Source organism: Orycteropus afer, unplaced genomic scaffold (assembly GCF_000298275.1).
Source record: "Orycteropus afer afer isolate SDZICR_OR568_19922 unplaced genomic scaffold, OryAfe1.0 scaffold00012, whole genome shotgun sequence".
Lineage (NCBI taxonomy): Eukaryota > Metazoa > Chordata > Mammalia > Tubulidentata > Orycteropodidae > Orycteropus > Orycteropus afer.
The window spans coordinates 14,711,412-14,738,716 of NW_006921599.1; the positions used below are offsets into that span (position 1 = coordinate 14,711,412).

General features: G+C 34.8%; 1 protein-coding gene across 1 annotated transcript in view; it reads right to left on the reverse strand.

The window, feature by feature from the left end:
• NUP153 (nucleoporin 153) overlaps positions 1 to 27,305 on the reverse strand; it is a 104,062-nt gene that overhangs the window by 45,576 nt on the left and 31,181 nt on the right. Inside the window, exons 5-11 of the mRNA XM_042782374.1 lie at positions 27,160 to 27,288; positions 22,915 to 23,031; positions 22,772 to 22,816; positions 21,934 to 21,987; positions 17,548 to 17,694; positions 10,520 to 10,572; positions 10,300 to 10,423 (exon numbers count right to left, since the gene is read on the reverse strand). Of these exons, the coding sequence (XP_042638308.1) occupies positions 10,300 to 10,423; positions 10,520 to 10,572; positions 17,548 to 17,694; positions 21,934 to 21,987; positions 22,772 to 22,816; positions 22,915 to 23,031; positions 27,160 to 27,288 (669 nt within the window). The remainder of the gene's footprint in view (positions 1 to 10,299; positions 10,424 to 10,519; positions 10,573 to 17,547; positions 17,695 to 21,933; positions 21,988 to 22,771; positions 22,817 to 22,914; positions 23,032 to 27,159; positions 27,289 to 27,305) is intronic.

Here is a 27,305-nt window from a genome sequence, read left to right on the forward strand (position 1 = left end):
TTCCGTAGTGATACTGCCTCGGAAACCCAAGGAGGGGTCGCTATGAGTCAGGGCTGACTCGACGGCACATAACAACAACAACAACAACCAGAGCAAAGTGAAAATTTAGTAACAACAAAGAAGTTGTAGTTAGAAATACTGTCAGTCACCTTATCTAACTGGCATCTATATATCGTTACATCCAACAGTGACAGAATATATGCTGCTTTTAAAGGCATGCAGTAGATTCATCAAGCAGACAATATGCTGGACTACAAAAGAAGTCTCAAAACATTTTAAAAGATGATCTCAATCCTTCTCTGATCACAACATTAAGTCAGAAATCAAGAAAATCCCAAAATATTTGAGATTTAAACATCCTTTTAAATAACCTGAGTTCAGTAAGAACGCAAACAGGAAATCAGAAAACATCATTAAAAAAAGCAGCTAAGAAGCTTCTAGAAGAATAATATAAACTATCTGTGCAGCCTGGGAATAAGCAAAGGTTTCTTAAGCAGGATGCAACACTAATAATAATAGACAAAAATTGATAAACTGAGACTTCATAAAATTTAAAACATCTACTTATCAAAAGACACCATCAAGAAGATGAATAGGCTAGGCACAGGCTGGGAGAAGTATTTCTAAAACACCTATCTCACAAAGTACTCGAGTGAAACATTTGTAAAGACCTACAACTCAATAATGAAGACAACCCAATTTTAAAAGCCCAAAAGACTTGAACCTCACAAAGGAATATTACCAATAAGATGAGAAAGGACTCATCATTTTAAGTCATCAGGGAATTACAAATTAAAATCACAATGCGATACCACCAGAATAGCTAAAATTATAAAGACTGACAACTTTTGGCAAGGATGTAGAGCAACTAAAATGCTGATATATTGTTGGTGGGAGTGTAAAATAGTACAAACTTTGGAAAATAGTTTGGCAGTTTCTTAAAAGGTTAAACACTTAGCATATCCTAGTACCTCCATTCCTAAATATTTATTTACCCCAGAGGAATAGACATGCCTACAAAAAGACTTGTATAAAAAATGGTTTACTTCTGTAATGAAAATACCTAGGAAGGGGCACAAGTGAACTTTTGGGGCTGATGGAAATGTTCAGTATCTTGATAGGGGTTTGGGTTACATAGACGTAGGCATTTGTCAAATTCATCACATGGTATACTTAAGAATTTTACAGTTCAGTATATGTAAATTTGTTAAATTAAACAAATATATATTTAATTCTAATTCATGCTATGCACACTAAAGTATTTCAGGGTAAGGGGTATTGATGTCTTTAACTTACTTTAAAATTCACCTCGCCTCCAAAAAAGATAGGATGTATGGATATTTATTTGATAAAGCAAAAATAACAATATATTAGAATCTAAATGCTGGGTGTTCTGTATATTCACTGTACAACTCTCTAAATATTTCTGTATGTTTGAAACTTTTCATAATCAAATTGGGGGGAGAGGCAAACAAAAGATGCATTGGCTATTCTGTAGGGAAATTTTCTTCCCCTCTCCAACACCAGCCTTCCTATCCAAGGCCTGACAACACCTAACATCAACTGTGTAACTTACCGTCTCCTATAAAATTAAGCCACGTATGTGGCCATACCAGTTCTTTCATTATTGGCATTGAACCAATCCTACAATTTTGTATCTTTCCTAGTATCCAATATTTTGACTCAGGATATCATAATTTGGGACCAAAAAAATGGATAACATCAAACTGAACATGCCAATCATCAAATATATGGCTAAATATCACACAGATATTAAATAGCACATAGGGTACAGACACAAGCTCAACATATTTATTCTTCTGATTCCTGTCTTACAGCTATGAAAACTGTATGACAAAGAAGTTAACAAACTTGACTAAGGTTATTTAGCTAATTAAGTGGCAGTCAGGATTCTACCTGATATAATATCAAACAATGAAATCTCTCCATAAACCCACTGCTGTCCAGTCAGATCGGACTCACAGTGACCACTCTTTGGGTTTCCGAGGCAGTGTCTCTATGGAAGTAGACTGCCCAATCTTCCTCCCAAGGAGTGGATGGTGGGTTTGAACTCCCAGCCTTCTGGTTAGCAGTCAAATGCCCTAGGCACAATGCCACCAGAGCTCCTCAGACCTATTACATAGTGCTTACTTATTCTTTTTTATTTTTAATTATAAAAACATTCAGACTGGTATCATAATAAGCAAAATGCCAATGCATTTAGTGACTGACACACAATTCTTATAAATTCTGAAATCTAAGATAAAGTGAATGTTAAAACACACTCTTAAAATTGCATATTGCAGAATGGGTTATTCAATATAGTGTTCTATTAGCCTGAATATTTAGTGAATCAAAATACATCAATCCCTGCTAAGTAGCAACAGCTTCTAACATCAGCAGATTCAGTTTATTCCATTAAAAAATCTGTTTCATTTCACCTCTTCTGAAAACCCCTTAAAATCCTAATGAAGATAGAAAATTGTCGAAGAATTATTGGAAGAGAATTTCCCTTATGTGATAAAAGATGAAAACATATCCATTCAAGAAGTCCAACAAACACCAAACAAGATAGGCTCCAAAAGAAAATCACCAAGACATATCATCATCAAACTCACCAAAACAAAAGACAAAGAAGAATCTTGAAAGCAGGCCAGGAAAAATGAAAAGTTACCTACAAAGGGCATCCAATAAGACTAAACTCTCATTTCTCAGCAACAATTATGCAAGCAAGAAGGTAATGGGATGGTATGTATAAAACCCTAAAAGAAAAAATTTCCAACCAAGAATTATATACCTGAAAAAACTGTCCCCCAAATATGATGATAAAATTAGGACATTTCTAGATAAGCAGAAATTAAAGGATTTTGTTAAAACTAGAGTAACTTTACAAGAGATGCTAAAGGGAGTCCTCTGTTACTGGACAGAGAATCAGCAATAGCAAACACCAACCAACCATTAACACACGATGACATAACCCAGAAACCAACCCAGTTATGGAAGTATCCAAAATAACATAAGCTTACAAGATTGTACACAGGGATCCAGAGACATCAATTGACAAATGAAGACAACTATAAACCAAAAATAGTCTAGTTACAGAACTTCTAAATGGTGAGGAAGTCAAGACAACTACAAGATGGAATGGACTCTTCTAAACTTGGGAAGAAAATTATAAATCACAATTATATATACTAAAACAACAGCAACGAAGGAAGTGATAACATGATTCATAAACAAAGCGAGCCTCAGCACAGAAAATTATATGGAACAAAGAAATCAGAAGCACCATGAAAAAAGACATAACAAAATGACAGCAACAAATTCATACTTGTCGATAATTACACTGAATGCCAATGGATTAAATGCACCACTCAAGAGACAGAAAGTTGCAGCTGGGTTAAAAAAAAAAACATAACCCATCAATATGCTGTCTACAACAGATACACCTTAGAGACAAAGACAAAAATAGAGGAAAAATCAAAGTCTGGAAAAAGATATAGGAAGCAAATGGCAACCATAAAAGAGAAGGAGTAGCAGTATTAACTGCCAATAAAATTGACTTTAAGACAAAAACCACCATAAGAGACATGGAAGGACATTATATGATGATCAAAGGATCAACTGAACAAGAGCACATAAACAGTAATTAATACATATCTATGCACCCAATAAAAGAGCTCCAAAATACATAAATCAGACTTTAACAGAACTGAAAAGACAAATAGATGATTCCACAGTCGTAGTAGGAGGCTTTAATACACCACTTTCAATCACATATAGAACAACTGGAAAGAAACTCAACAAAGACACGAACTAAACAATACAATCCACCAACTTGACCTTACAGACATCTACAGAACACTTCACCCAACAACAGCACAACATACATTCTTTTCCAGTACACACGAAACATTCTCCAGGATAGACCATATGTTAGACCACAAAGCAAGCCTTAATAAATTTAAAACACTGAAATACTTCAAAGCATCTTCTCATACCACAATGCTATAAAATTAGAAATCAACAATAGGAAGATGAATGGAACAAGAGTAAACACATGGAAATTGAATAACACCCTCCTTGAAAATGAACAGGTAATACCAGAAATAAAAAATGAGATAAAAACATTCCTTGAATCAAATGAGAATGAAAACACCAACATACCAAAATATTTGGGACACAACAAAAGCAGTGATCAGAGGCCAATTATAGCAATACATGCATGCATCAAAAAAGAAGAGCCAAAATCAACATCACCGAAAACTGAAAAAGAGCAGCAAAAAGAAAAAAAAAGCCTACAGTCACCAGGAGAAAAGAAATAATTAAGATTCAAGCAGAAATAAATGAAACAGAAAAGAGAAAGATAACAAAAAAAATCAGGACTAGAAGTTGGTTTTTTTTAAAAGATTAATAAAATCGACAAGCCACTGGCAAATCTAACAAAGGAAAGAGGGAGAGAATACAAATATCACAAATAAAAAACAAACTGGGCAATGTCACAATAGAACCAACAAATTAAAAGGATATTATCAGGATACAATGAAGAGCTATGGGGCAATCTACTTCTGTAGTGATAACTGCCTCGGCAACCCAAGGAGGGGTCGCTATGAGTTGGGTCCAACTCGACAGCACATAACAACACAACAACAACATGAAGAAGTATACTCCAACAAATTTGAAAATCTAGAAGAAATGGACAGACTTCCAGAAACATACAACTTACATAAACTAACACAGACTGAGGCAGAAAATTCAAATAGACCCATAACAAAACAAGAATTTGAATAGGTCATAAAATAATCACCAACAAAAAAAAATAAATGCCCTGGCCCAGATGATTTCACTGGAGAATTCTACTGAACTGACACCAATACTACCTCAAGTTATTCCAGAACAGAGAAAAGGATGGAATCCTCCCAAATTCTTTCTATGAAGCAAGCATAACCTTGATACCAAAACCAGGCAATGACATCACTAAAAAAGAAAAACTACAGACCAATATCCCTCATAAATATAGATGCAAAAATCTTCAACAACATCCAAGCCAACAGACTCCAACAACATATCCAAAAAATAATACATCATGACCAAGTGAGGTTCATACCAGGTATGCAAGGATGGTTCAACATTAGAAAAATCATCAATGTTACCTATCACATAAATAAAACAAAGGAAAAGAACCACATGATCATATCAATCAATGCAAAAAAGGTATTTGATAAAATACAACACTCATTCCTGATAAAAACCCTTGGCAAAACAGGAATAAAAGGGAAATTCCTCAACATAATAAAGGACATATATGCAGAACCAACTGCCAACATTATTCTCAATGGAGAGAGACTGAAACCATTGCCCTTGCAGACAGGAACCAGACAAGGATGCCCTCTATCACAACTTCTATTCAACACTGGGTTGGAAGTCCTGGCCAGCACAATAAGGCAAAAAAGGGAAATCCAAATTGGTAAGGAAGAAGTCAAACTATCCCTATTTGCTGATGTTATGATCCTATACATAGAAAATCCAAGCATCTCACACAAAAAGAACTACTGAAACTAATGGAGAGATTTAGCATAGTGGCCAGATACAAGATCAATATACAAAATTCAGCTGGATTCCTCTACACCAGCAAAGAGATTGCTGAAAAGGAAATTACCATTTACAATAGCTACCAAAAAAAAAAACAAAATACTTGGGAATAAATCTCACTAGGAACACAAAAGCCTTGTACAAAGAAAACTACAAAACACTACTACAAAAAACTATAAGTGATCTACATAAATGGAAGAACATCCCATGCTCCTGGATAGGAAGATTGAACATGGTGAAAGTGTCAATTCTACCCAAATTCTACCAAAGCAATCTATCCATGCAATGCAATCCCAATCCAGATCTCAACAACATTCTTTAAGAATATGGAAAAACCAATCACTAACTTTATATGGAAAAGAAAGAGAACTTGGATAAGCAAAGCACTATTGAAGAAGAACAAAGTAGGAGATCTCACTCCCAGATCTCAAAACCGACTATACAGCCACAATAGTCGAAACAGCCTGGTACTGGTAAAACGACAGACACACAGGCCAGTGGAACAGACTCGAGAACCCAGAAATAGATCCATCCACCTACGGTCAGCTGATTTTTGACAAAGAGCTGAAATCCATTAAATGGGGAAGAGATGGTCTCTTTAAAAGGTGCTGGCAAAACTGGAAATCCATTTGCAGAAAAACGAAACAAGATCTGTACCTCAACCACACACAAAAACTAACTCCAGATGAATCAGACTTGAATGTGAAACCTAAAACTATAAAGTTCCTCAAAGAAAAAATAGGGTCAAATTTAGGGGCCCTCTTTTATGGCATAAATAGACTATCAAGCATAACCCAAAATACACAAACAGCAGTAGATAAACTAGATGAATGGGACCTTCTAAAAATTAAATTTTTATGTGCTTCCAAAGACTTTTCCAAGAATAGAAAGAGAACATACAGGTTAGGGAAAAATATTCAGCAACAACATATATGACAAGGGAATTATCGCTAAAATTTATAGAAAACTCCAACACCTCAACAACAAAAAGACAAACAATACAATTCAAAAATGGGCAAAAGACATGAACAGACATGTCACCAAAGAGGATATTCAGGCAGCCAAAAGACACATGTAGAAATGTTCACGATCATTAGCCATTAAAGAGATACAAATCAGAATGAGATACCATCTTGCCCCAGCACTGACAGCAAAGCTCAACAAGACAAAAAATAATAAACACTGGAGAAGATGTGGAGAGACTGGGACTCTCATACTGCTGGAAGGATTGTCAGATGACATAACCACTGTGGAAAGTAGTATGGTGATTCCTTAAAAAGTTGGAATTAGAAATATCATTCAATCCAGCAATCCAATACTAGGTATATAGTCTAAAGAAGTGAGAGCCAGGACCAGAACAGATATATGCACACCCATGTTCACCACCACACTATTTACAATAGCTAAAAGATGGAAACAACCTTGGTTCCCATCAACAGAATGGATAACCAAACTATGGTACATACACACAATGGAATACTATGCAAGACTGAAAAATAATGTAGACTCTGCAAGACACCACAAACGTGGATAAACTTGGAGGACATTATGCTGACTGAAATAAGTCAATCACAATAGGACAAATATTTTATTAGTTCATTATCGTAAAAAGTCAAAGAAAAGTTTTTATATGGAAGGAAACTTTCTTTGTTGGTTACAAGGGGTGGGATGGGAGGGGAGGGAACACTATAAAAATAAAAACTAAAAATAAAAAAAAAATTAAAAAAATACGAAGATGAATCTATAACCTTTTAATAAAAATTCTAACTGTAACTAAATTAAGAAACAACTAGTGGTTTGAATACACTGGACATCTGAAACAAAAAAGGCACATGTGATACAAAAGTGTCTATCTAAACTTACCCTACACCTAGATAAAGTATAGAGGTGGAGAGCAGAAAATTTGGGGTATCTACCCCTTGAGTACCTTTTTCCTCAGAAATGTGGAGACTATCACTCCAGTGTGAAACAGAGCCAGGGACAGAGGGGTTGGATGAGGAGGCATCCTGGGATGTAAAGTTGGCAGGTGGTAGTTGGTCGGAATGGAGAGAGGGGGTCCAGAGAAGAAAGGAGGTGAAAGAGGTCTATAGGATTAGCCACTCATAAAACTCATGACAGTTAGTATTCCAGACAAAAACAAAATTAAAGAAAAAACAAAAAAACTTTGTCAATAAAGCAAAATTATAGTACACACACACACACACACACACAGTTTAGACAGCTAAAACTGAGCTACCAATACCAACATGAGTTTTAGCTTAGTATCTTAGAGAGAAATTTTATCTTTAAAATACTGAAACTGGAGGGAAATGAGAATAATCCACATAATCCATCCGGCAAACACTAAAGCAAGATAATGATTTCCTCATTCAGCAACAAATAAATAGAAAAAGGCAGGGCCTCAAAATTTTACTGAGATACGTAAAAGCTTTTCTGAAGAACAAGTCTATCCTATATTAATCAAATACTAAGTTATTTATATAAAAACCAAAGAAAAACAAACTGCCATCAAGTTGATTCTGACTCATAGTGACCCCCATTGGGTTTCCAAGGCGGTAAATTTTTACTGAAGTAGATTGCCCAGTTTTCCTTCCACAGAGTAGCAGGTAGGTTTGCAGTCAAATGCCTTAGGCACTATGCCACCAGAGCACCTTAATTTCTTTATATAAGGTAAGATAAATAACTCATTTTAAAAATAATTATAAAGGCCACATAAATAACTTTAAAAAAATTTATAAGATTTTACATGTTGTATTCAAAGACTGAATTTTTCTTTCAAAATGGTAGAATGCATCAATACACTTTCCTTCTTTTAAAATAACCAGCACAGCAACAAGCAGAATCTAAGAAAGGGAAGACACAGCTTCAATACCAGTACCTGAGCCAAGGCTGCTGCCATACTTTAAATATCATGAAAAGACAGGTTATAAGTTTAATCCAAACTTAAATAAGCTGTGATTCTGGTGATTCTAATCAATCACAGGCACAACTACCAAACTGCTAATGAGGAAGAGAAAGTGGGAAAAGAAAGGCCTGTCATTCTAAGTAAGTCTTACAAAGCAAAATATCAATAGACATGGAGATATTTAACACAAATACATCCAACATGTTCAATCCAAACATGTTTTCATAGTTAAGAGACACTGTTAAAAGAGGACTCTTGTGGCTTAAAATCTGAAAACATTTAAAAAACTCAAGGGTCAATGAGGAAGTCAGGAATGAAAACTTTAAACAGAAACAAATGACAAATCAAAGCACCATGTATCAAAACTTTAAAGCTAGTCTTTAATGTGTTTATAAAAAGTCTGCAACAAGATCTGCATTCAACCCGAAGTAGTTAGAAAACAAATAGAATAAACTATAAAGAAAAAATAACCCATCTTCAAGTAATCCCTGTCCTATTCAAAGTTTCATGTTCTGAATACAAAAAACTGTTCCTAACAAAAACAAAGAACTCAACAGAAAAAAATGTGTATGACAAAAAAGGATATGACACCAACGTGATTTTCACAAGGAGAAAATTCCAAATGGTGAAGAAATATACAAAACATGTCTGACCTCCACAGTAAACAAGAACATGTAAAATAAGTCTCCAGTGCCATACCACTTCATACACATCAATTAAGAAAAAATTTAAAGGTCAGTAAGGATAAAGAAAAAGTGGGTTGACCATACTCCCACATGGTCATGTTAAATTGTGAAACTACCCTGAAGAGATATATGGCAACAATTAATACATTTGCAGACATTTATCACCTACTACAATCCAACTATTCCATTTCTAAGTAAATAAATACTTGAGAGAAAATATTGCACATGTGCACAGGGAGAAGTGCGTAAACATGCTCTTTACATGTATTCTAAAAACCAAAATAGGAATAAACCCAAATGTACACTGAGAATTAAATGGATTAATTCAGGTAAATCTTCATACTGGATAAATACATAGCAGTGAAGTTAAATAATCTATAGGTACTGAAAAGGGCTGATCTATTTATATAAATGTCAGAAACAGGAAAATCTGAAATACACAGTGAATAAAGGGTCAAACAATTTCCACAGCTTCGAACCAGTTCAAGCTGGTTTAGTCATGGCTGTTGTAGTGAAATTAGACCTGAATTTGTAAGATGTTGAGTTTATTGGAACAATAATCACAATGGGAAAAATTAGAATGAGAGACTTGGAAGAGGCTTAGCGAGCCTGATGTGGATGCTTAGATTATGCCAAGTCCGTGGGGAGCAACACACATTCAAAACAGTTCAGTTGGCCCTCTTTGTGCCAGGCATTGTTGTTTCTGACTCTGTCATTCCTGAGGTTTGGTTGCTATGCAATGTGCATAATGCCCTTGTTTTCTAAGAGGGAGAGATAAAGGATGTTGACCTATAATTTTTACTGTTATTGTTTCAGCACACCCATATTTCACAAATTCAGTTCTGTTCTAATTTTGCTTCGTCAGCCATGACTAAATCAAGAAGAACCAGTTCAAAAGCCCTGACATTTCAATTGCAATTCTCTTATTTATGATAACCGATAACCATGTTAAGTGTTCTGGGCTTTCAAAAAAAAAAAAAAAAAAAAAAACCACCAATATTTTGAAGGGACAGTTTCAATGGCAGATTATTCTTGTTTTGAGGACTTCCTAGACTCCAACATCACCACAACAAAGATTTTAATAAACTTCAAGAGTATTTAAGAATGTATCCCTACCTCTTCTTCTGGAGATTTAGATGCAGCAAAGCATGTTCTTTCTCGTCTCATCTTGCCACCTCCACTACCACCAGAAGATAATCCATTAGCTGCAGGTATACTAAAATTTGGGTATGGAAAACCACTAGCAAAGAAAAAGAAAACAAAAACAACTGATATATTACTTTGGTCTATAACCAAATACCTCAAAACCAAAACTGCTAACTGGTTTCTGCATTACCTTTCTCGTTGTTCTCTATTTTGTCCTGGTGTCATATTTTTTTCATATCCAGTCTAGAAAAAAGAATATATATATTGACATGCTTGCCTATTTGCTTTAATAATTTTTTTTTTTTCCAACTTGCTTAGCCAGCCCCTACAATTGCAAAATAATTCCTTGCAATAACCTTTGTTTATATCTTCTACTGGTTCTACTTTTCTGATTAAACCGTGACTGATGTAAGTGCTATGAAGAAAAATAAAGCAGGAAAAGGGGATAAACTTGGTTGGCACATGGGTAGAGAGACAAATAATTAAGATGGAATTTATACCTGGTATTAAATAGGGATGCAATGAGTTGGAACTGAGTTGATAGCTCACAACAACATCGTAAAGTCAGAGGTCCCTGGGTAGTGCAAATGGTGCTTGTCTACTAACCTAAAGTTGTGGGTTCGAACCTAGCCAGAGGCACTGAAGAAGAAAGGCCTGGTGATCGGCTTCTGTAAAAGATTATAGCCAAGATGAACCTATGGAGCAGTTCTATTCTGTAACACATGGGGTCATCATCAGTCAGAAGTGACTTGATGGTAACAGGATTTTTTTTTTAAACCATGAAGTAATACAGTTGAACTAGTAATTATTCTACTAGTATAGAAAAATTTACTTTGAAGAAAAAAGGAACACAACTCAAATCTTATGGAATTATTAGGCTGGTTTCTCATCTTTTTTCTTTTTACCTTTCCTTTCACTCTCTAGTTAGTGGTTTACCCTTCCTTCTCCACTTATGCCTGGTAACCATCAAAGAATATATTAAAGAAAACCCTTTTCTTGACTTTTTTATAACAGTGGTCTTATGCAATATTTGTCCTTTTTGTGACTGACTAATTTCACTCAGCATAATGGCTTCTAAATTCATCCATGTTGATATGTTTCACAGATTCATCATTGTTCATTAATGTTTTGTAGTACTACACTATGTGTTTGTAGCACAGTTTGCTGATCCGTTCATCTGGCGGTGGGCATTTAGGTTATACCATCTTTCTGCTATTGTGAATAGTGCTGTGATGAACATGAGTGTGCATATTATCTCTTCAAAACATAGCTCTTTCTCTAGTTTATGTGCCTAGTAGTGGGACTGCTGGATCATATGCTATTTCTACTTCCAGTTTTTAAAAGCACCACTGTACCATTTTTCCACAGTGGCTGCACCATTTTCCAGTCCTATCAGTGTATGCGTTCTAGTCTCTCCAAAACCTTGCCAGAATTTGCTGTTTTCTGTTTTTGAACTTTGCTACTAAAGTTCTTTGAACTTTTCGTATAAAGTTGGTGATCAGTTTTTCCATCTCTTTAAAGTTAAGATGATGGACTCTGGATCGGGATTGCTCTACATCTGTACATCACTTTGGATAGTTATCAAGTGCTGTGGTGAGATGATATCTCATTGTTGTTTTGATTTGTATCTCTCGAATGGCTAAAGAGGGAGCTCTGTTGGCATAGTGCCTAAAGCATTCGACTGCTAACCAGAAGGCTGGTGGTTCAAACCCAACAGCCACTCAACGGAAGGATGACTGGGCAACCTACTTCCGCAGAGACACCACCTTGGAAAACCAAGGAAAGGTCACTATGACGCAAATCGACACGATGGCAGTGAGTCTCCATTTTTTTTGTTGTTGTTAATGGCTAATGATAATGAGCATTTCTTCAAGTGTTGGAGAGCTGCCTGAATGGCTTCTTTGAAGTGTCTGTTCATGTTCTCTGCCCACTTTTTAATTGGATTATGTGTTTTTGTTGTTAAGCTGCTGAAGTTTTCTATGAATTTTAGAGATTAGCCCCTTGTCTGATACGTTATCGACAATTTTTTTTTTTCCCCAGTCTGTGGGTTCACTCGTTATTCTTTTGGTGAAATCTTTTGATTTGCACAAATACCTAATTTTTAGGAGGTCCCAAGTCATCTATTTTGTCTTCTGGTGTTTGTGTAGTTTTAGTTATATTTGCTCATGTATTTATGACCTGAACTATGGCCCTAAGCTTGTATCTTTTGTTTTTTCTTTGATGGTCTTTATGTTTAGGTCTTTGATCATACTTTAGTTTGCTTTTATTTTAATTTTCCTGCAAACGGATATCCATTTATTAAAGAGATTATCTCTTCCCCATTTTGTTTTGGCCTTTTGTCAAAGATCAATTGTTTATAGGTGGATGGATTTATTTCTGGTTCTCAACTCTGTTCCACTGGTGTATGTGTCTGTTGCTGTACCAGTACCAGACTGTTTTAACTACCGTGTCTATATGATAGGTTTTGATATTGAGAAGTGTGAAGCCACCTACTTTGTTCTTCCTCTTTTGTAATGCTTTACTTATCCAGGGTCTCTTTCCTTTCTATATAAAATTGGTGATTAGTGTTCCCATCTCTTTAAAGAAAGATCATGGAATCCACATTGGGATTGCTTTATACATATAGATCACAATGCGTAGTACTGACATTTTCATGATGTTAAGGCTTCCTATCCATGAGCATAATATAATCTTCCATTTATGTATATCTCTCTTGGTTTCTTGTAATAGTGCTTCATATTTTTCTTCATGTAGGTGTTTTGTCTCCCTGGTTAGACTTATTCCTCAGTACTTCATCTTTGGGTGGTTACTGTAAATGTATTGCTTTCCTGATTTCCTTTTCAGAGTTATCTTCCTCAATGTAAAGGCATCTGGTTTTTTTAAAAAATTTTATTATATGTATGTTGATCTTGCACCGTTGCCATTTTGCTAAAACTATCAATTACTTGAAGCAATTTTCTTACTGAATCTTTGGGATTTTTGATGTGTGAAAAATCAAATAATCTGCAAATAGAGACAGTTTTGCCAATTTGGATGCCTTTTACTAGCCTTTCATGCCTTATTACTCTAATAAGGATTTCCAATACTATATTGAATAAGAGTAATGATAAAGGGCATCATTTTCTGGCACTTGTTCATAAGGGGCATAGTTTCTGTCTTTTTCCATTGGGAATAATGTTGACTTCGTTGGTTTTGCATATATTTCCTCAATTATGTTGAGCAATCCCCTTCTATTCTTATTTTGTTCAGTGCTTTTATAAGGAATGGATGCTAGATTTTGTCAAATGCCTTTTATGCATTGATTGATTTGTGTAATTTTTTTCCCTTTATTTATGAGATGAATTATGTTGATTGTTCTTCTAATGTTGAACCATTCCTGCATACTTGGTATGAAATCCCACTTGGTCATGATGTATTTTCTTTTTGATATGTTGCTGGAGTTTACAGGAAAGGATTTTGATAATTTTTGCATCTACGTTCATGAGGCATATTGGTCAAAGTTTTTTTGGTGGTATCCTTGCCTGGCTTTGGTATCAAGCTTATGTTTGCTTCATAAAATGAATTTGAGAGTATTCCCTCCTTTTCAATGAACTGGTTTCAGCTCTTCTGTTTGGTAGAATTCACGAATGAAGCCATCTGGGACAGGAGTTTTTGCTGTTGGTGGTAGTTTTTTTTTAATGACCTGTTCTTCTTTTGCTATGAGTCTATTCAAATTTTCTACCTCAGCAATATGTGTCTGTTTAGGTAGGCAGCATGTTTCTAGAAATCTGTCCATTTCTTCTAGGTTTTCAAATTTGTTGCAGTACAGTTCTTCATAGTTATCCTGATATGATCCTTCTTATTTTGATTTGTTTTGTTGTGACATTGCCTATGTCATTTCTTATTCATGTTATTTGCATCTTCACCTTTTTTCCTTTGTTAAATTTGCCAGTGGCTTATCGATTTTATTCATCTTATCAAAGAATCAACTTCTAGTCTTGTTGGTACTTTCTATTATTTTTCTGTGAATCTTTACTATTTCTTTTCTTCCAATGACAACAGGCTCGATTTTGGCACTTTCTTTTTGATGTCTGCAATTATTGGTATAAATTGCTAAATACTGCTTGCACTGTGTCCCAAAAATTTCAGTATGCTGTGTTTTCAAGGACATTTTTAATTTCTTCTGTTACCCAGTAGTTTTTAAGCCGGGTACTATACAGTTTCCATGTGTGTGCTTTTTTTCTTTGATCTTGTTTTTGATTTCTAATTGTGTAACTGTGATCTGAGAAGATGCTTTGCAGTATTTTGATGTTTGCTTTAATTTTCTTAATAGCACCTATCAATTTTAATATTTGGACTCAGGAGTTTCTTGATTTTTCAGCTAATGAATCCTAAAGTTTAAATCTTACACCCTACCTTCCGAGCAGTACCAAGAGTTATAGTAAATGTAAAACCTCACTGAATGCAATTGTTTTTTTAAATGGCAGTAAATACAATTCATACACTTACCACCTACAAAAATATTTTTACTTATGTATCATTATGGTGTATAAAATGTGCAAGCAAATCCACATACTCTTTTGTAATGATTCTCTGGAACTTAAAAAGCCCATTCATTAAAAAGGAAATAGGAATCATCTATATAAGACTAAACAATCAAAAATAACTCCAAAGCAAAGATGAGAAGATAAGGGTACAGAAACTAGAGTACTGGAAATAAAAAAAACTAGAAGGCAATGAAGTGGAATCATCATAAACTGTGATAAAACCAGTATTACTGAATAATTTATATAGAAATTATTAAATGGGAATCTAATTTGCTATATAAACCTTCATATTAAACACAGTAATATATCAAAAAAAACCCAAAACACCCAAACTAGGGCTTCTTAGAAAAATGACAGGAAACATACCAGATGAGCCTAGATTATTTTATAAAATCAAAAAGCAACATGGTGTTAAAAATATGATGGTGAAACAGAAAAAGATACAGAAGTCAGTCTGAAGGCTAAATCTAGGCCAATTTCAGCATTAAAAGAAATAATGTCAATAAAGGATTATAACCTATTGAATACAAGAATTCAAGTTCATACAAAAACAAATATATAGACAAGTAAATACATAATTAGAGAAAGGAAAACTTCCTTTCAATAGAAATCTAATTAATAAATGAAGAAGGAATGATCAAAGTAGAAAATCACTACGTAGAAATCTACTAAAATGATTCAAGCAAGAATCATCAGTAATGCTGAAGCTAGTAGGTGGAGGGGATATTTATATTCTCATGAAGATATTAATTAATTACAAAAAAGTAAAATAGTAACTTTATCCTGGAGAAATCATACAGACACCACCTTTACTAACGATCACATTGCCAGTATGGAATTGATAGCATATGTCTCCTGATATGATACGCTGAGAAGAGCTCAGTACTTCTTCCGTGGCATTACTGCCAAAAGTACGTAACTGGAATCTAAAAGTGAGGAAACAGCACAAGTCCACAAATGAAGACTGGTAGATAATAATTGGCTTGCATTTTTAAAAAAATATCAATATGGTGAAATATACAAAAAGGAGTTGTTCTAGATTAAAGAGACATGATAACTAAATGTAAGACATGAGCTTGGATTTTCTTTCTGGACAAATGGCTACATCTAAATAAAATCTGTAGATTACAGTATTGTATCAGTTAAGTTCCTGGGTTTTATAACTGTTCTGTAGTTATAAAGGAGTTCTTTAATTGCAGAGATACAAAAAAGTAAATGTAGTTAAAATGTGGAGATTTTAGAATTTTTCTTTCAAGTCTATAAACCTGAAATTAGGTTAAAAAAATCTTTTTACAGTGGAATTAAAAAGTATATATGGAGAGAGAGAAAGCAAGTATGGCAAAATGTTAAAAACTGTTAAATAAAAATTTAAAAAAAGTATATGGATAACCTTTTTTTTTTTAAACTTTTCTTTAAATATTTTCAAGAAACTGGGTTGTTATGATGGGATCGACTATAAGTGAATATGCAACCGGTAAAACGCTACATAAATACAATAAATTCCCATGATTTTTGTTAAATTACACCACAAGAAAACAAACAAACCCAGAATGTTAAGACATTTAAGACAAATGGCATGGTGGTCTTCTCAAAAACCAATTCCCTCCCAGGTACGTACCATTCAAGAGAAATGAAAACATATGTCCATGTAAAAATTTGTACACAGATGTCCAAAGCAAGGATTATTATAGTCAAAACCACCAAAATGTCCACTACTAAATGGATAAAGAAAATACGATCTTTTCATACAATGGAATATTCTTCGATAAAAAGGAACAAAGTATTGATACATGCTACAACATCACTGAACCTTGAAAACATGCTAAGTGTAGAACAGATTTCAAATTCCCATAGACACCAGACTTTCCTGAGCCATGCAGACTGGATGAACCCCTGAAACTACTGTCCCAGGATAATCTTTAAACCTTAAATCAAAAATATTCCCTTCTTAAAACCAAACAATAGTCCAGCTTAACAAAAAAAAAAAGAAAAAACAAAACAAACCCCAAACCCACTGCCAGAGCTCCTTTCAGTAATGTGGGTACTATCCAGTTCTTTGGGTCTCATGGCAAAATGGTAAAGGAAGCAGTTGTTGATGGAGGCAATTAACCACACATTCCATCTCATTCTCCTGTTCCTCCTTTACTTTTCCTCTGTTGCTCCAGGAATTAATATTAAATTCCCTAGATGTGATTTTTAAAAAAAAGAGCACTGGCAGCATAGTGGTTAAAGCATTTGGGTGCTAACCAAAAAGTTTGAGGTTCAAACCTACCAGCTACTCCACAGGAGAAAGATGAGTCAGCCTGCTTCCTTAAAGATTTATAGCCTTGGAAACCCTACGGGGCAGTTCTACTTTGTCCTATAGGGTCACTATGAATCAGAATCAATTCAGTGACAGTGGGGTTTGGGGTGCATGTGGTAACACAGGAGGAAGTACTCAGGAGATGAATGCCAAAGTGTTCAGAGGTAAACAGACATTTAAGAAATTTATTTTCAGATAGTTCAATAACAAACACAATACACAGATAAAGCAAGTCTGTCAAAATTATTTAATCTAGAAAATGAATACTAACTTAGAATTTATCAACTTAATAGCTATTTTAAAAGTATCTAAATTCATAATCATAATAACTAAAAATTCACAGATTAATCAATATCCAAATATTCTGATAAAAATAAAACACATACTCACATTGTGCTTTTTATCTATTCTTTGATTAGGCTTCCTCAATTCACCAGACGGAGTCAGAGAAGGTTTAAAATAAACAGTTCTATTTGTTGCTATGGAAACTGGCTTTGGGGTCATAAGTCTCTGAACAGGGGGATACTGAGAGTCAACCTTAGAGGTAAACAGAAATTAAAGACCAACTTTTATTATTTATACAAAAGGGCACATATAAAAATTATTTTATACTAGTTAATGTGACCTATAGAAATATTCGATATAAATAAATGCTGAGAAAAAACAGTTAATAAACCCAAGGGTATATGTCAATTTATTTAGCCACCTAGATATCTAGTTGTGTGCATATGGGAGCTCTGGTGGCACAGTGCCTAAGGCATCTGCCTGCTAACCAGAAGGCTGGGAGCTCAAACCCACCAGCCATTCCTTGGAAGGAAGACTGAGCAATCTACTTCTATAGTGACACTGCCTCAGAAACCCAAGGAGGGTTCACTATGAGTTGAATCCAACTCAATGCCAAGTGAGTTTGGGTTTTGGGTTTTTTTGGTGTGTGTATGAATATACATAAATAATTATCTAGATACACAATTCTAAAATGGTTTCACAGATAATTACATATTTTTCCAGACTTAACGACTTTTCATACATGGACTATGCACACAAAATGGAGTTATTCAAAATAGCTCCACAAATCTAAGGTTTTAATTGTAAATGTTAACTACAATTGGTTTTGACTCGTTTCTCCCCACATTATCATCTAAAATTCTCTTCAGTTGCAAATTAAAATAACTTAAAACTATTTATGAAAATACTTGATTCCAAAAAGTGTTAGCAAATTTCTCTCCAGGTTGATTTTCCCCCATTGGTTATTTAAAACATAACAAAAAACCTTATAATTTAAATTTAATTGGTTAAAACTCCCCGGCCCCACCCCTTGTCAGGAGCAAAGAATGAAGAAAACCTAAGACACATGGAAACAATTAGCCCAAGGGACTAGTGGACCATGCAAACCTTGGCCTATAAGATCCTGAAACCAGAACTAAATGGTGCCCATCTACCACTGTCAACCACTCAAAAAGGGATCAAAAATAGGAGATACTGGATAGAGTGGGAGAAAAATGTAGAACAAAACTCAAAATCATAAAAAAAAAGGCCAGGCTTACTAGTCTGAGACTGGTGAAAACCCCCAAGACTATGGTCCCTAGTTACCCTTCAGGCCTTGAATTCAACTCACTCCCATGGGTTCTAGACAAGCAACAGATAGGTGTGTAAGGTGAACATTTACACCAAGCAGGTACACTCTATAGAGCAAACAACCATGGGAGATCAGAAGGATGGTATCTGCAAAGGGAGACAGCTCAGAAGGCAGTAATGCATAGGTAAGAAGGATACAGGGAAAATGCAACCACAAGGAGGAAGTGAGAAGAGAGCAGATACATCATGGGGACTGCAATCAATGTTATGAAACAAAATGTGTATGAACTGCTGTATGGAAAATGAATTTGCTCTATTAACTTTCACCGGAATCACAGTTTTAAACACACACACACACACACACACACACACAGAGAGAGAGAGAGAGGGAGAGAGAGAAGCAACAACAAAACTGTTAAGATTCCCAGATTATGAAATGAACCAGCTTTATTTATTGTCTAAGTACACCAAGTGTTTTGTCAATGGTCCCTTGCTATACTGAAACATAGTGAAAATCCTGTTGGGGCAAAATGACTAAAGCCAAGAGCTTCTATTCTGTCCAAAGACCATAATACTATGAATAGAGTTCTTTCATCATTCAGCAGCAGCTGTGAACAGCACTGGTTTCCAGGGCAAAGTATCTGTATACTTACTAGCTCCTCCTCAAATACTCATCACAAGCGTGACCCTACAACTCAATGAAACAGTCTGTTTTGTAGACTGTTCTGATTACATTTGTGAAACATAAACTGCAATATTGTATTTAGGCCTCCACATCTCCTAACATTCATTAATAGATTTTACTGATACTATTAATCACCCATTAATAAAACTATTAATGAAAACATATATATAATAGGATTTTTTAAATAAACCTTTTTCTCTAACAATCTGATATAAATTCAGTCTAAGAAAAGCCATTAACAAAATTTATCCCATCACAGCAGCTAACAATAAATTTCCTCTTGCTTGACTATAAATTTCTATAAATTGTACAAGTACTTACTCTCTTCTCAGAAAAAATCAAATTTTAGCTTTCGTTTCTACACTAGAATATCAGTGAGAATTATAACTTACTCTTAGCCTATATAAGGAGCTCTGGTGGCCTAGTGGATAAAGCTGCTAACCAGAAGGTTAGTGGTTCAAACCCACCAGCGGCTCCATGAAAGGAAGATGGGGTGATCTACTTCTGTAAAGATTTACAACCTCGGAAACCCAATGAGGATTGCTCTGAGTCAGAATCTACTTGATGGCAGTCAGTTTGGTTTTGGTTTAACAGCCTATATATAATTTCTATAATTAATTCATAGAATAAGATGATTTTAATCAATTTTGGGGGAACTTTTTTTCTCTTTTCCAAAAAATTTTGCTACTAAGCCACCCACTAACCCACAAAAGACAATTTTTCAAAAAGCCAACAAAAACCTAGGTAACTTGGTACTAGGTATCAGGGCAAAATTATCTTCTAAAATACTGCTGTTGAAAAGAAAAAAAGGGGGGAGAGGTAGGAGACTAAATTATCATAGTTCATTAGAAAATATCTGTAAAAAGAAAGAGCATCCTAAAGTAAAATGGTGTGGATAGGAAAGTTCAGCTTCTTTAACTTGGGAATATACTGGGCTTAAACATGAACTGCTGGAGTTAATATTAAAATTGGCCTTACCAACTGATGGTGGGTGGAGGGAAAGGGAAAGAATGTGCAACAAAAGGTAGCAAAGACATGTTTTGAATCTAAGCTCTATTGCCCAGGAAAGTTGAAAAGGGCTGAAAGTCTAGATCTGGTTCATAACTAGTGGTCTGTATACCACTAATAAAAATCAGGCGACCCATGGTGTCTGTGGTATTAAAACATTTTTAAAATTGTTATATACATTTCTGTTCTGAAAAGCACACAATCAAAATGACACTGGGCCATCTAATCAATTATAAAGTGCTCTCTCCACGGAGAACTCATTCAGGAGAAATTTAGGTTAGGAAGAATGTTGCTTATGTGGAGGAAATGAAATCAGGCTTGTAAAAGGTTACACCTCTCAAGTATAATTTTAATAAGGCTTCTACCCACCCTAGTTGTAAGTAGTAGTACTGAGGGGACCCCAAAAGGAGTGCCTTAGAGAGATCCTCCTCTGAGACAAAAGGGTCTGTAAGTTAAACCCTTCTCCTTTCCTAAAGCTTGGAAAAGAAAATAAACATTTAATTTTTAACTATGCAGAGGTGTATTGCATAATATTTTCTGCTTTTCATTTTCTAAGCCTCTGGCTTACAATTTTCTTAATTTATGTTACACTGACAATTATATGAATGCGCCTTAATCATTTTTGTGGAACTTGATATTTTAACAAATGCTTTCACAAGTAAGAATTAGGAAATCTGTTCCCTTAAAGGATCCTTAACTAGCCACAAATAAGTAACAAAAAAGGTACTTCTTTAATCCTAATTATCAAGCAGTTTAATTTTATTTTTTCCAAAGTAACATCCAAAGCTAATTTTAACCAAATAGGACAGACTAACAGGTAGCATAGTGGCTAAGGCACTTGACTGCTAACCAGAAGGCTGGCGATTCAAACCCACCAGCCACTCCTCGGAAGGAAGATGGGGCAATCTACTTCCGTAGTGATACTGCCTCGGAAACCCAAGGAGGGGTCGCTATGAGTCGGGTCTGACTTGACGGCACATAACAACAACAACAACAACAACAGGCATCAAGATGTAACCTACATTACATTTTTTATTAAATCCAACACCTTGGAACATTATTCTGGCTGACTGATGGAAGATGTGCCAACATGAAATTCTAGTACACAGATTATAATGTTGGTTAAGGAGGGAAGTTTACAAAGACGGCTATGGTCAATAAGGACTTCAATTCACTAAACTTCTAATTACTAACACTTCAAAGCGTCATGAACTTCCACATTTGTCCAAAGGCAAAAAGTTACTCATAAAGACTGTCAAGATCCTGAAGATGGAAAAGCCAAATAACCAAAAAAGCACTGAGCATCCACTACTTACATGCAGACTACATATATACAGCATCATGTTAAGATCCTGAGGAAAAGGTTACTAAGTCCAAGTAGAAAAACTTTATTTACTTCAATCATGTTCCCTAATGACTATCAACTCACTTAAATTTATATGGTTGCTAATTATAAATAAACAAAATTAAACTGCTGACACTTTAAATAAATGCTGTAGTTTTCTTACCTTTTCTCTTTTGGCCTGAAAATCTGTGATATCTATCCCACTCCTATGAAGTGGCTGAAAAAATAAAATATTACTTAATCAATGGAAATCTCTGAAAAACATCACTCATTAGCAGAAATAAAATACACACACACACACACACATACCTTGGAGATACCATGGGTTTGGTTCCAGACCACCAAAATAAAGTGAACACTGCATTAAAGCAAGTTATACAATTTTCCTTGGAAGGAAGGCTGGGCAATCTAATTCCATAGTGATACCACCTCAGAAACCCAAGGAGGGGTCACTGTAAGTCAGATCTGACTCAACAGCAGTGAGTGAATTTTTTAGGTGCATATAAAAGTTATGTTTATGGTATACTGTAGTTTATAAAGTGTGCAATAATCCCCCAAAAACAAACACTGCCATTGAGTCAATTATGACTCACAATGACCCTATATGGCACAACAGAACTGCCCCATAGGGTTTCCAAGGCTATAAATTTTTACAGAAGCAGACTGCCTCATCTTTATTCTATGGGGCAGCTGGTGGGTTCAAATAGCCAACTTTAAGTTAGCAGGTGAATGCTTAACCAAAGTACCACCCAGAGCTCCTTCAAAAGTGTACAAGAGCATTATGAAAAAGTTTGAAATATTGTGAGAATTGCCAAAATGTGACAGAAATATAAAATGAGCACAAGCTGTTTGAAAAATGGTGCTGACAGCCTTGCTCCATACATGGCTGCCACAAACATTCAATTTGTAAAAAACATAATACTTCAGAAGTACAATAAACCAAAGCACAATAAAACAAGGTATATGTGTAATTTTTTTTAAAGGTTTAAAAGCCAACTTACAGAATTCAGCGGCGAAGAAACAACAGATGGAATTCTTTTTGCATCCTGTTAATGTTGAAATAATAACAAAATTAAGATTTTTTGCTAAATTCAATGGTAATTTGTCACACTCCTATATTTAATTGTGCTTTTTAAAAATTTACCGTTAGAGGACTTGACATCTTCTCCAAAGATTGTAATATTCGCCGGGCTGTTGAACTAGTCACACCATAAGATTGTGCACTGAGTTGCTTAGCTTTCATCTGTCTTCTGACTGGTGCCTGTAAAGTAAATCCTGTATTATATCCTGGAATGTTAAAACTAAAGCACATATTTAATGCAATGAGAAATTTACAAGATACAATGGATATTCAAAGTTAACAGTAATTTATTTCTGGGCAGTGCATTAAGAGTAAGTTTCAATTTTTTCCCTTATGGCTTTCTTGAAAATCAAATTCTTTGCCCGAGAAATTATTTTTATAATCAGAAAAGCATGTACCACTCTAAGAAAGAGCTGCCAGCTGTGGTAAATGGGAAAAACAAGGTATTGGTAAAAGTTTTACTTTTGTTTTAATCCATTTACTCCAATATTTAAAGGAAAGAAAATGAATGAGAAGTGCATTAAAACATTAGTTACTACAGTAAATACAAAGATAGCTAAACAAACAGACCACAATAGAAATGTAAAAATTTTAATACTACTACAGGCTTTTTTGTCATATTTTTCTATTAAAAAAATGAAAAACTTGAAATACTCAGGCTATTTCTTAATTAACGATGTTTTAACTTTTTCAAAATTAGAGTTAAGAAAACAAAATTTTGAAAGAATAGGCAGTCATGACTATCTTTACAGATTTCCCTCTTTAACAGCCTACATATTTAAAGTATTATTCCTCAGTTTTTAAGATGTCAAAATCTATAAATTTAAGAACACTATTAACTCACAAGCAACGTTTTCAAATATCAATAAAAATACTTTTCTCAAGAATACATTATTACAACATTCCAATAAGTAATTGGCTACCACAAAACAGAGTCTTCTGGCTGAACAAGTTTTTTCTATATATAGCAATGATTAATAAAAAAGTAGATACACCACCACAAAATATAATACAGTTTTCAGAAAGTGCTCATAATACCTGAAAAATTGAACCATAATAAATAATGTTTATCTAATACCAAGTATTCACCATCCTCCAAACAGCTCCAACATTCTATATTAGTTTTCTTAATAACTGAATGCTCCATTAGGGATTGCTATGTGGGCTAAAGGCTTTGAAAATTTTGGCCAACATGAGGCAACATCAAAATACCCTCAAGAAAAATGTGACCGTCTAAGGCACTTGACTGCTAACAAGAAGGCTGGTGGTTCAAACCCAACAGCCACTCCTTGGAAGGAAGGTTGGGCAATCTACTTCTGTAGTGATACCACCTTGGAAACCCAAGGAGGGGTTGCTATGATTCAGGTCCGACTCAATGGCACACAACAACAACAACATCCTATCACTGAAGACTACTAGGGCCTCAGTTCACAAATCAATAAAATAGAACAGATTTACAGAATCTTTAATATGCTTCCCAGCTTTTAACACTCTAAAAAAAACATAGCAAAGAGATTTCATCCCAAATGTCAATTATCTGGAATCCTGTGTTGAGAACGATTCTAAGGGTTATCAAGATTGAACATTTAAGAGTGTAGAATCCTATGAGCAGTAGAGGAGGAAGAAGCAGGAACAGACTGATTTAAGCTGTTGTTGTTGTTGTTGTTATTTGCCGTCGAGTCGGCCCCGACTCATAGCGACCCCTGCTTGGGTTTCCGAGGCAGTATCACTACGGAAGTAGGATTGCCCAGTCTTCCTTCCGAGGAGTGGCTGTTGTAGCAATCGTAAATTTGCACCATCTTCTCTTCCCCTGATATGCTGAAATACTTTAACTGATAACATTTTAAAGAGTTATGTGATCCACTCTGTGTAATTCCAACACCCAGTTAACACTTTCTCATAACAAAGTATCACCCTTCATAAAAACATACACAGAAATAAACTTCATGATTTCTGTCAATTAAATCTTCTAATTAGGAAAGCAAGTAACTAATCTAAAGAAAAGATAAAATATTCAAATATTCATGTTTCAGTCATTCTTATGTTTGTCATGATTGTCTTTACAGATTTCCCTCTTTAACAGTCTACATATTTAAAGTATTACTCCTCTATTTTTAAGATGTCAAAATCTATAAATTTAAGAACACCATGACAATGTACACAATAAACAGAACTATTTTTGATCTCAAGAAACTATTAGGAAAAAACAGAGTGGTGCAATTTACTTTAAATACAACTGATTTTAGATTCACCTACTCTTCACTCATCCGACTAGGTCATTATCTGACATTTTGCATTCACAACAACAGCAGAAAATCTACTAAGAATAGACAGATAAATGAAAAAGAAAAGAAAACCCAGAAATAGAACTACATATATGGTTAACTGATTTTCAACAAAAGTGCAAAGGCAATTCAGTGGAAAAACATCTTCTCAACAAACGGTACTAGAACACCCATATGGAAAAGAAAAAAGAATTTTGACCTTTGCATCATACCACATAAAAATTAACTCAAATTTTATCAGAGGCCTGTGAGACCCCTGATACTATGGCCCTACGGCACCCTTTGGGCCTGGAATTGGACTCACTCCCATGCCTTAACTCTTAGCCAAACAATAGACAGGACTATGAGCTGAACAAGTACACCAGGGAGATGCACTCCTTAAAACAGTCAACCACGGGAGATCAGAAGGGTAGCATCTGTACAGGAGAAAGCTAAGCAGCTGGAATGCATATGAAAGGACACAAGGAAAAGGTAACCACAGAGAGGAGGTGGGATGAGATCTGTTTCATTATGGAACAATATAATATAATCAGTCACAAAACAAAAGTTTATGAACTGCCGAGTGTAAAACCAATCTACTTTGTAAAACTGTACCCAAATCACAAGTAAAAAAGAAAAAATTCAGAGACCTAAATTAAAATCTACAACAAATAAAACTTGCAGAAGAAAACAGCTGTGATCTGAGTTTAGGCAAAAATGTCCAGCTATGACACCAAAAGCATGTATCGTAAAAGAAATTGGCCCCAAATTATTAGATATCATAAAAAGTAAAAACCTGCTCTACTAAAGACACTAAAGAAAATGAAAAGACAAGCTAGAGAATGGGAGAAAATAGTGTATCTAGTATCTAAACATGTATCTAATGAGAGACCTATAATCTGAATAAGGAATTTTTGAAATTCATTAATGACAGAACCACCCAATTGAAAAACAGGCAACAGATTTGCACACTCCACCTAAAAAGATACATTGATGGCAAATAAACAAAAAGATGCACAACATGATTATTTATTAAGGAAATGCAACTAAAACTATAATGAATTGGCATTACCACTACATGCCTATTAGAATGGCTAAAAGAAAAAAAAATAAAAACCAGTAAACTAACATCTAGTGCCAGTAAGGATGCACAGCAACTGAAACCTTCTTAAATTATTAGTAAGAATGCAGTACTAGCCATTCTGGAACTCAATTTGGCATTTTATTATAAAGTTTAATAGTCACTCACTATATGACTCAACAATCCAATTCCTAGCTATTTACCCAAAAGAAATGAAAATTAATGTTCACACAAAATATTCACAGCAACTTTATTCATTGTCAAAAACTGTAAACAACCCAAGTGTCCATTCACTGGTGAATAGATAAACAAACTACATAACATCCACGCCATTGACCAATAAAAAGGAACCAACTACTGACATATGCAAAAACACAGAATGAACATTATGGTAAATGGAAAAGGTCTCAATAGACTATATAATGTTTGAACACCTTACATTCTGGAAAAGTCAAGACTACCAGGAAAGAAAACATCAGTGAGTCCCAGAGGGTGGAAGCAGCTAGACAGTTGCACAAGGTGCACAAGAAAACTTTTTGAGGTAATAGAAATGCTCACTCAGTATTTTGATAGCATAGGTGGCTACACAGCTCCATGTTTTCATCAAAATCCAAATACTCTAAGGGAAAATTTCTCTGTATGCAATTATACTTCAATAAAAAACAGAGGAAAAAGTGATTAATCATCTTACTTCCTAAGAGTCAAATGTGCGTGTGTGGACATGCACGCACATGCGCGCACACACACACACACACACACAATTCTAATGTACAAAATGTTCACTTAGGTCAATAATGCTCTTAGCATTTCCCTAAACAGAAAGTCATTTGTAATCCACAGTTCTATCATTTTACCAAAGAAAACAATGGACCAAAACTACTTTTTTAATGCCAACATCCACTCATTATTCTTTCTCCAATTTTTTTTTTTTAATTTATTAATCCTTCTCTCATTCAAACCAACCTGGTAAGGTGTATTCCGTAGTTTAGACTGTCTTACAGCAGCTGCTGCCCCACCATACGTAGTTTTTCCAGGATAAAAAGGAGAATCTCCAAGCTGACTTGCTTTAAGAAGTGAAGAATTCCCAAGAGACTGCACAGAAACACAAT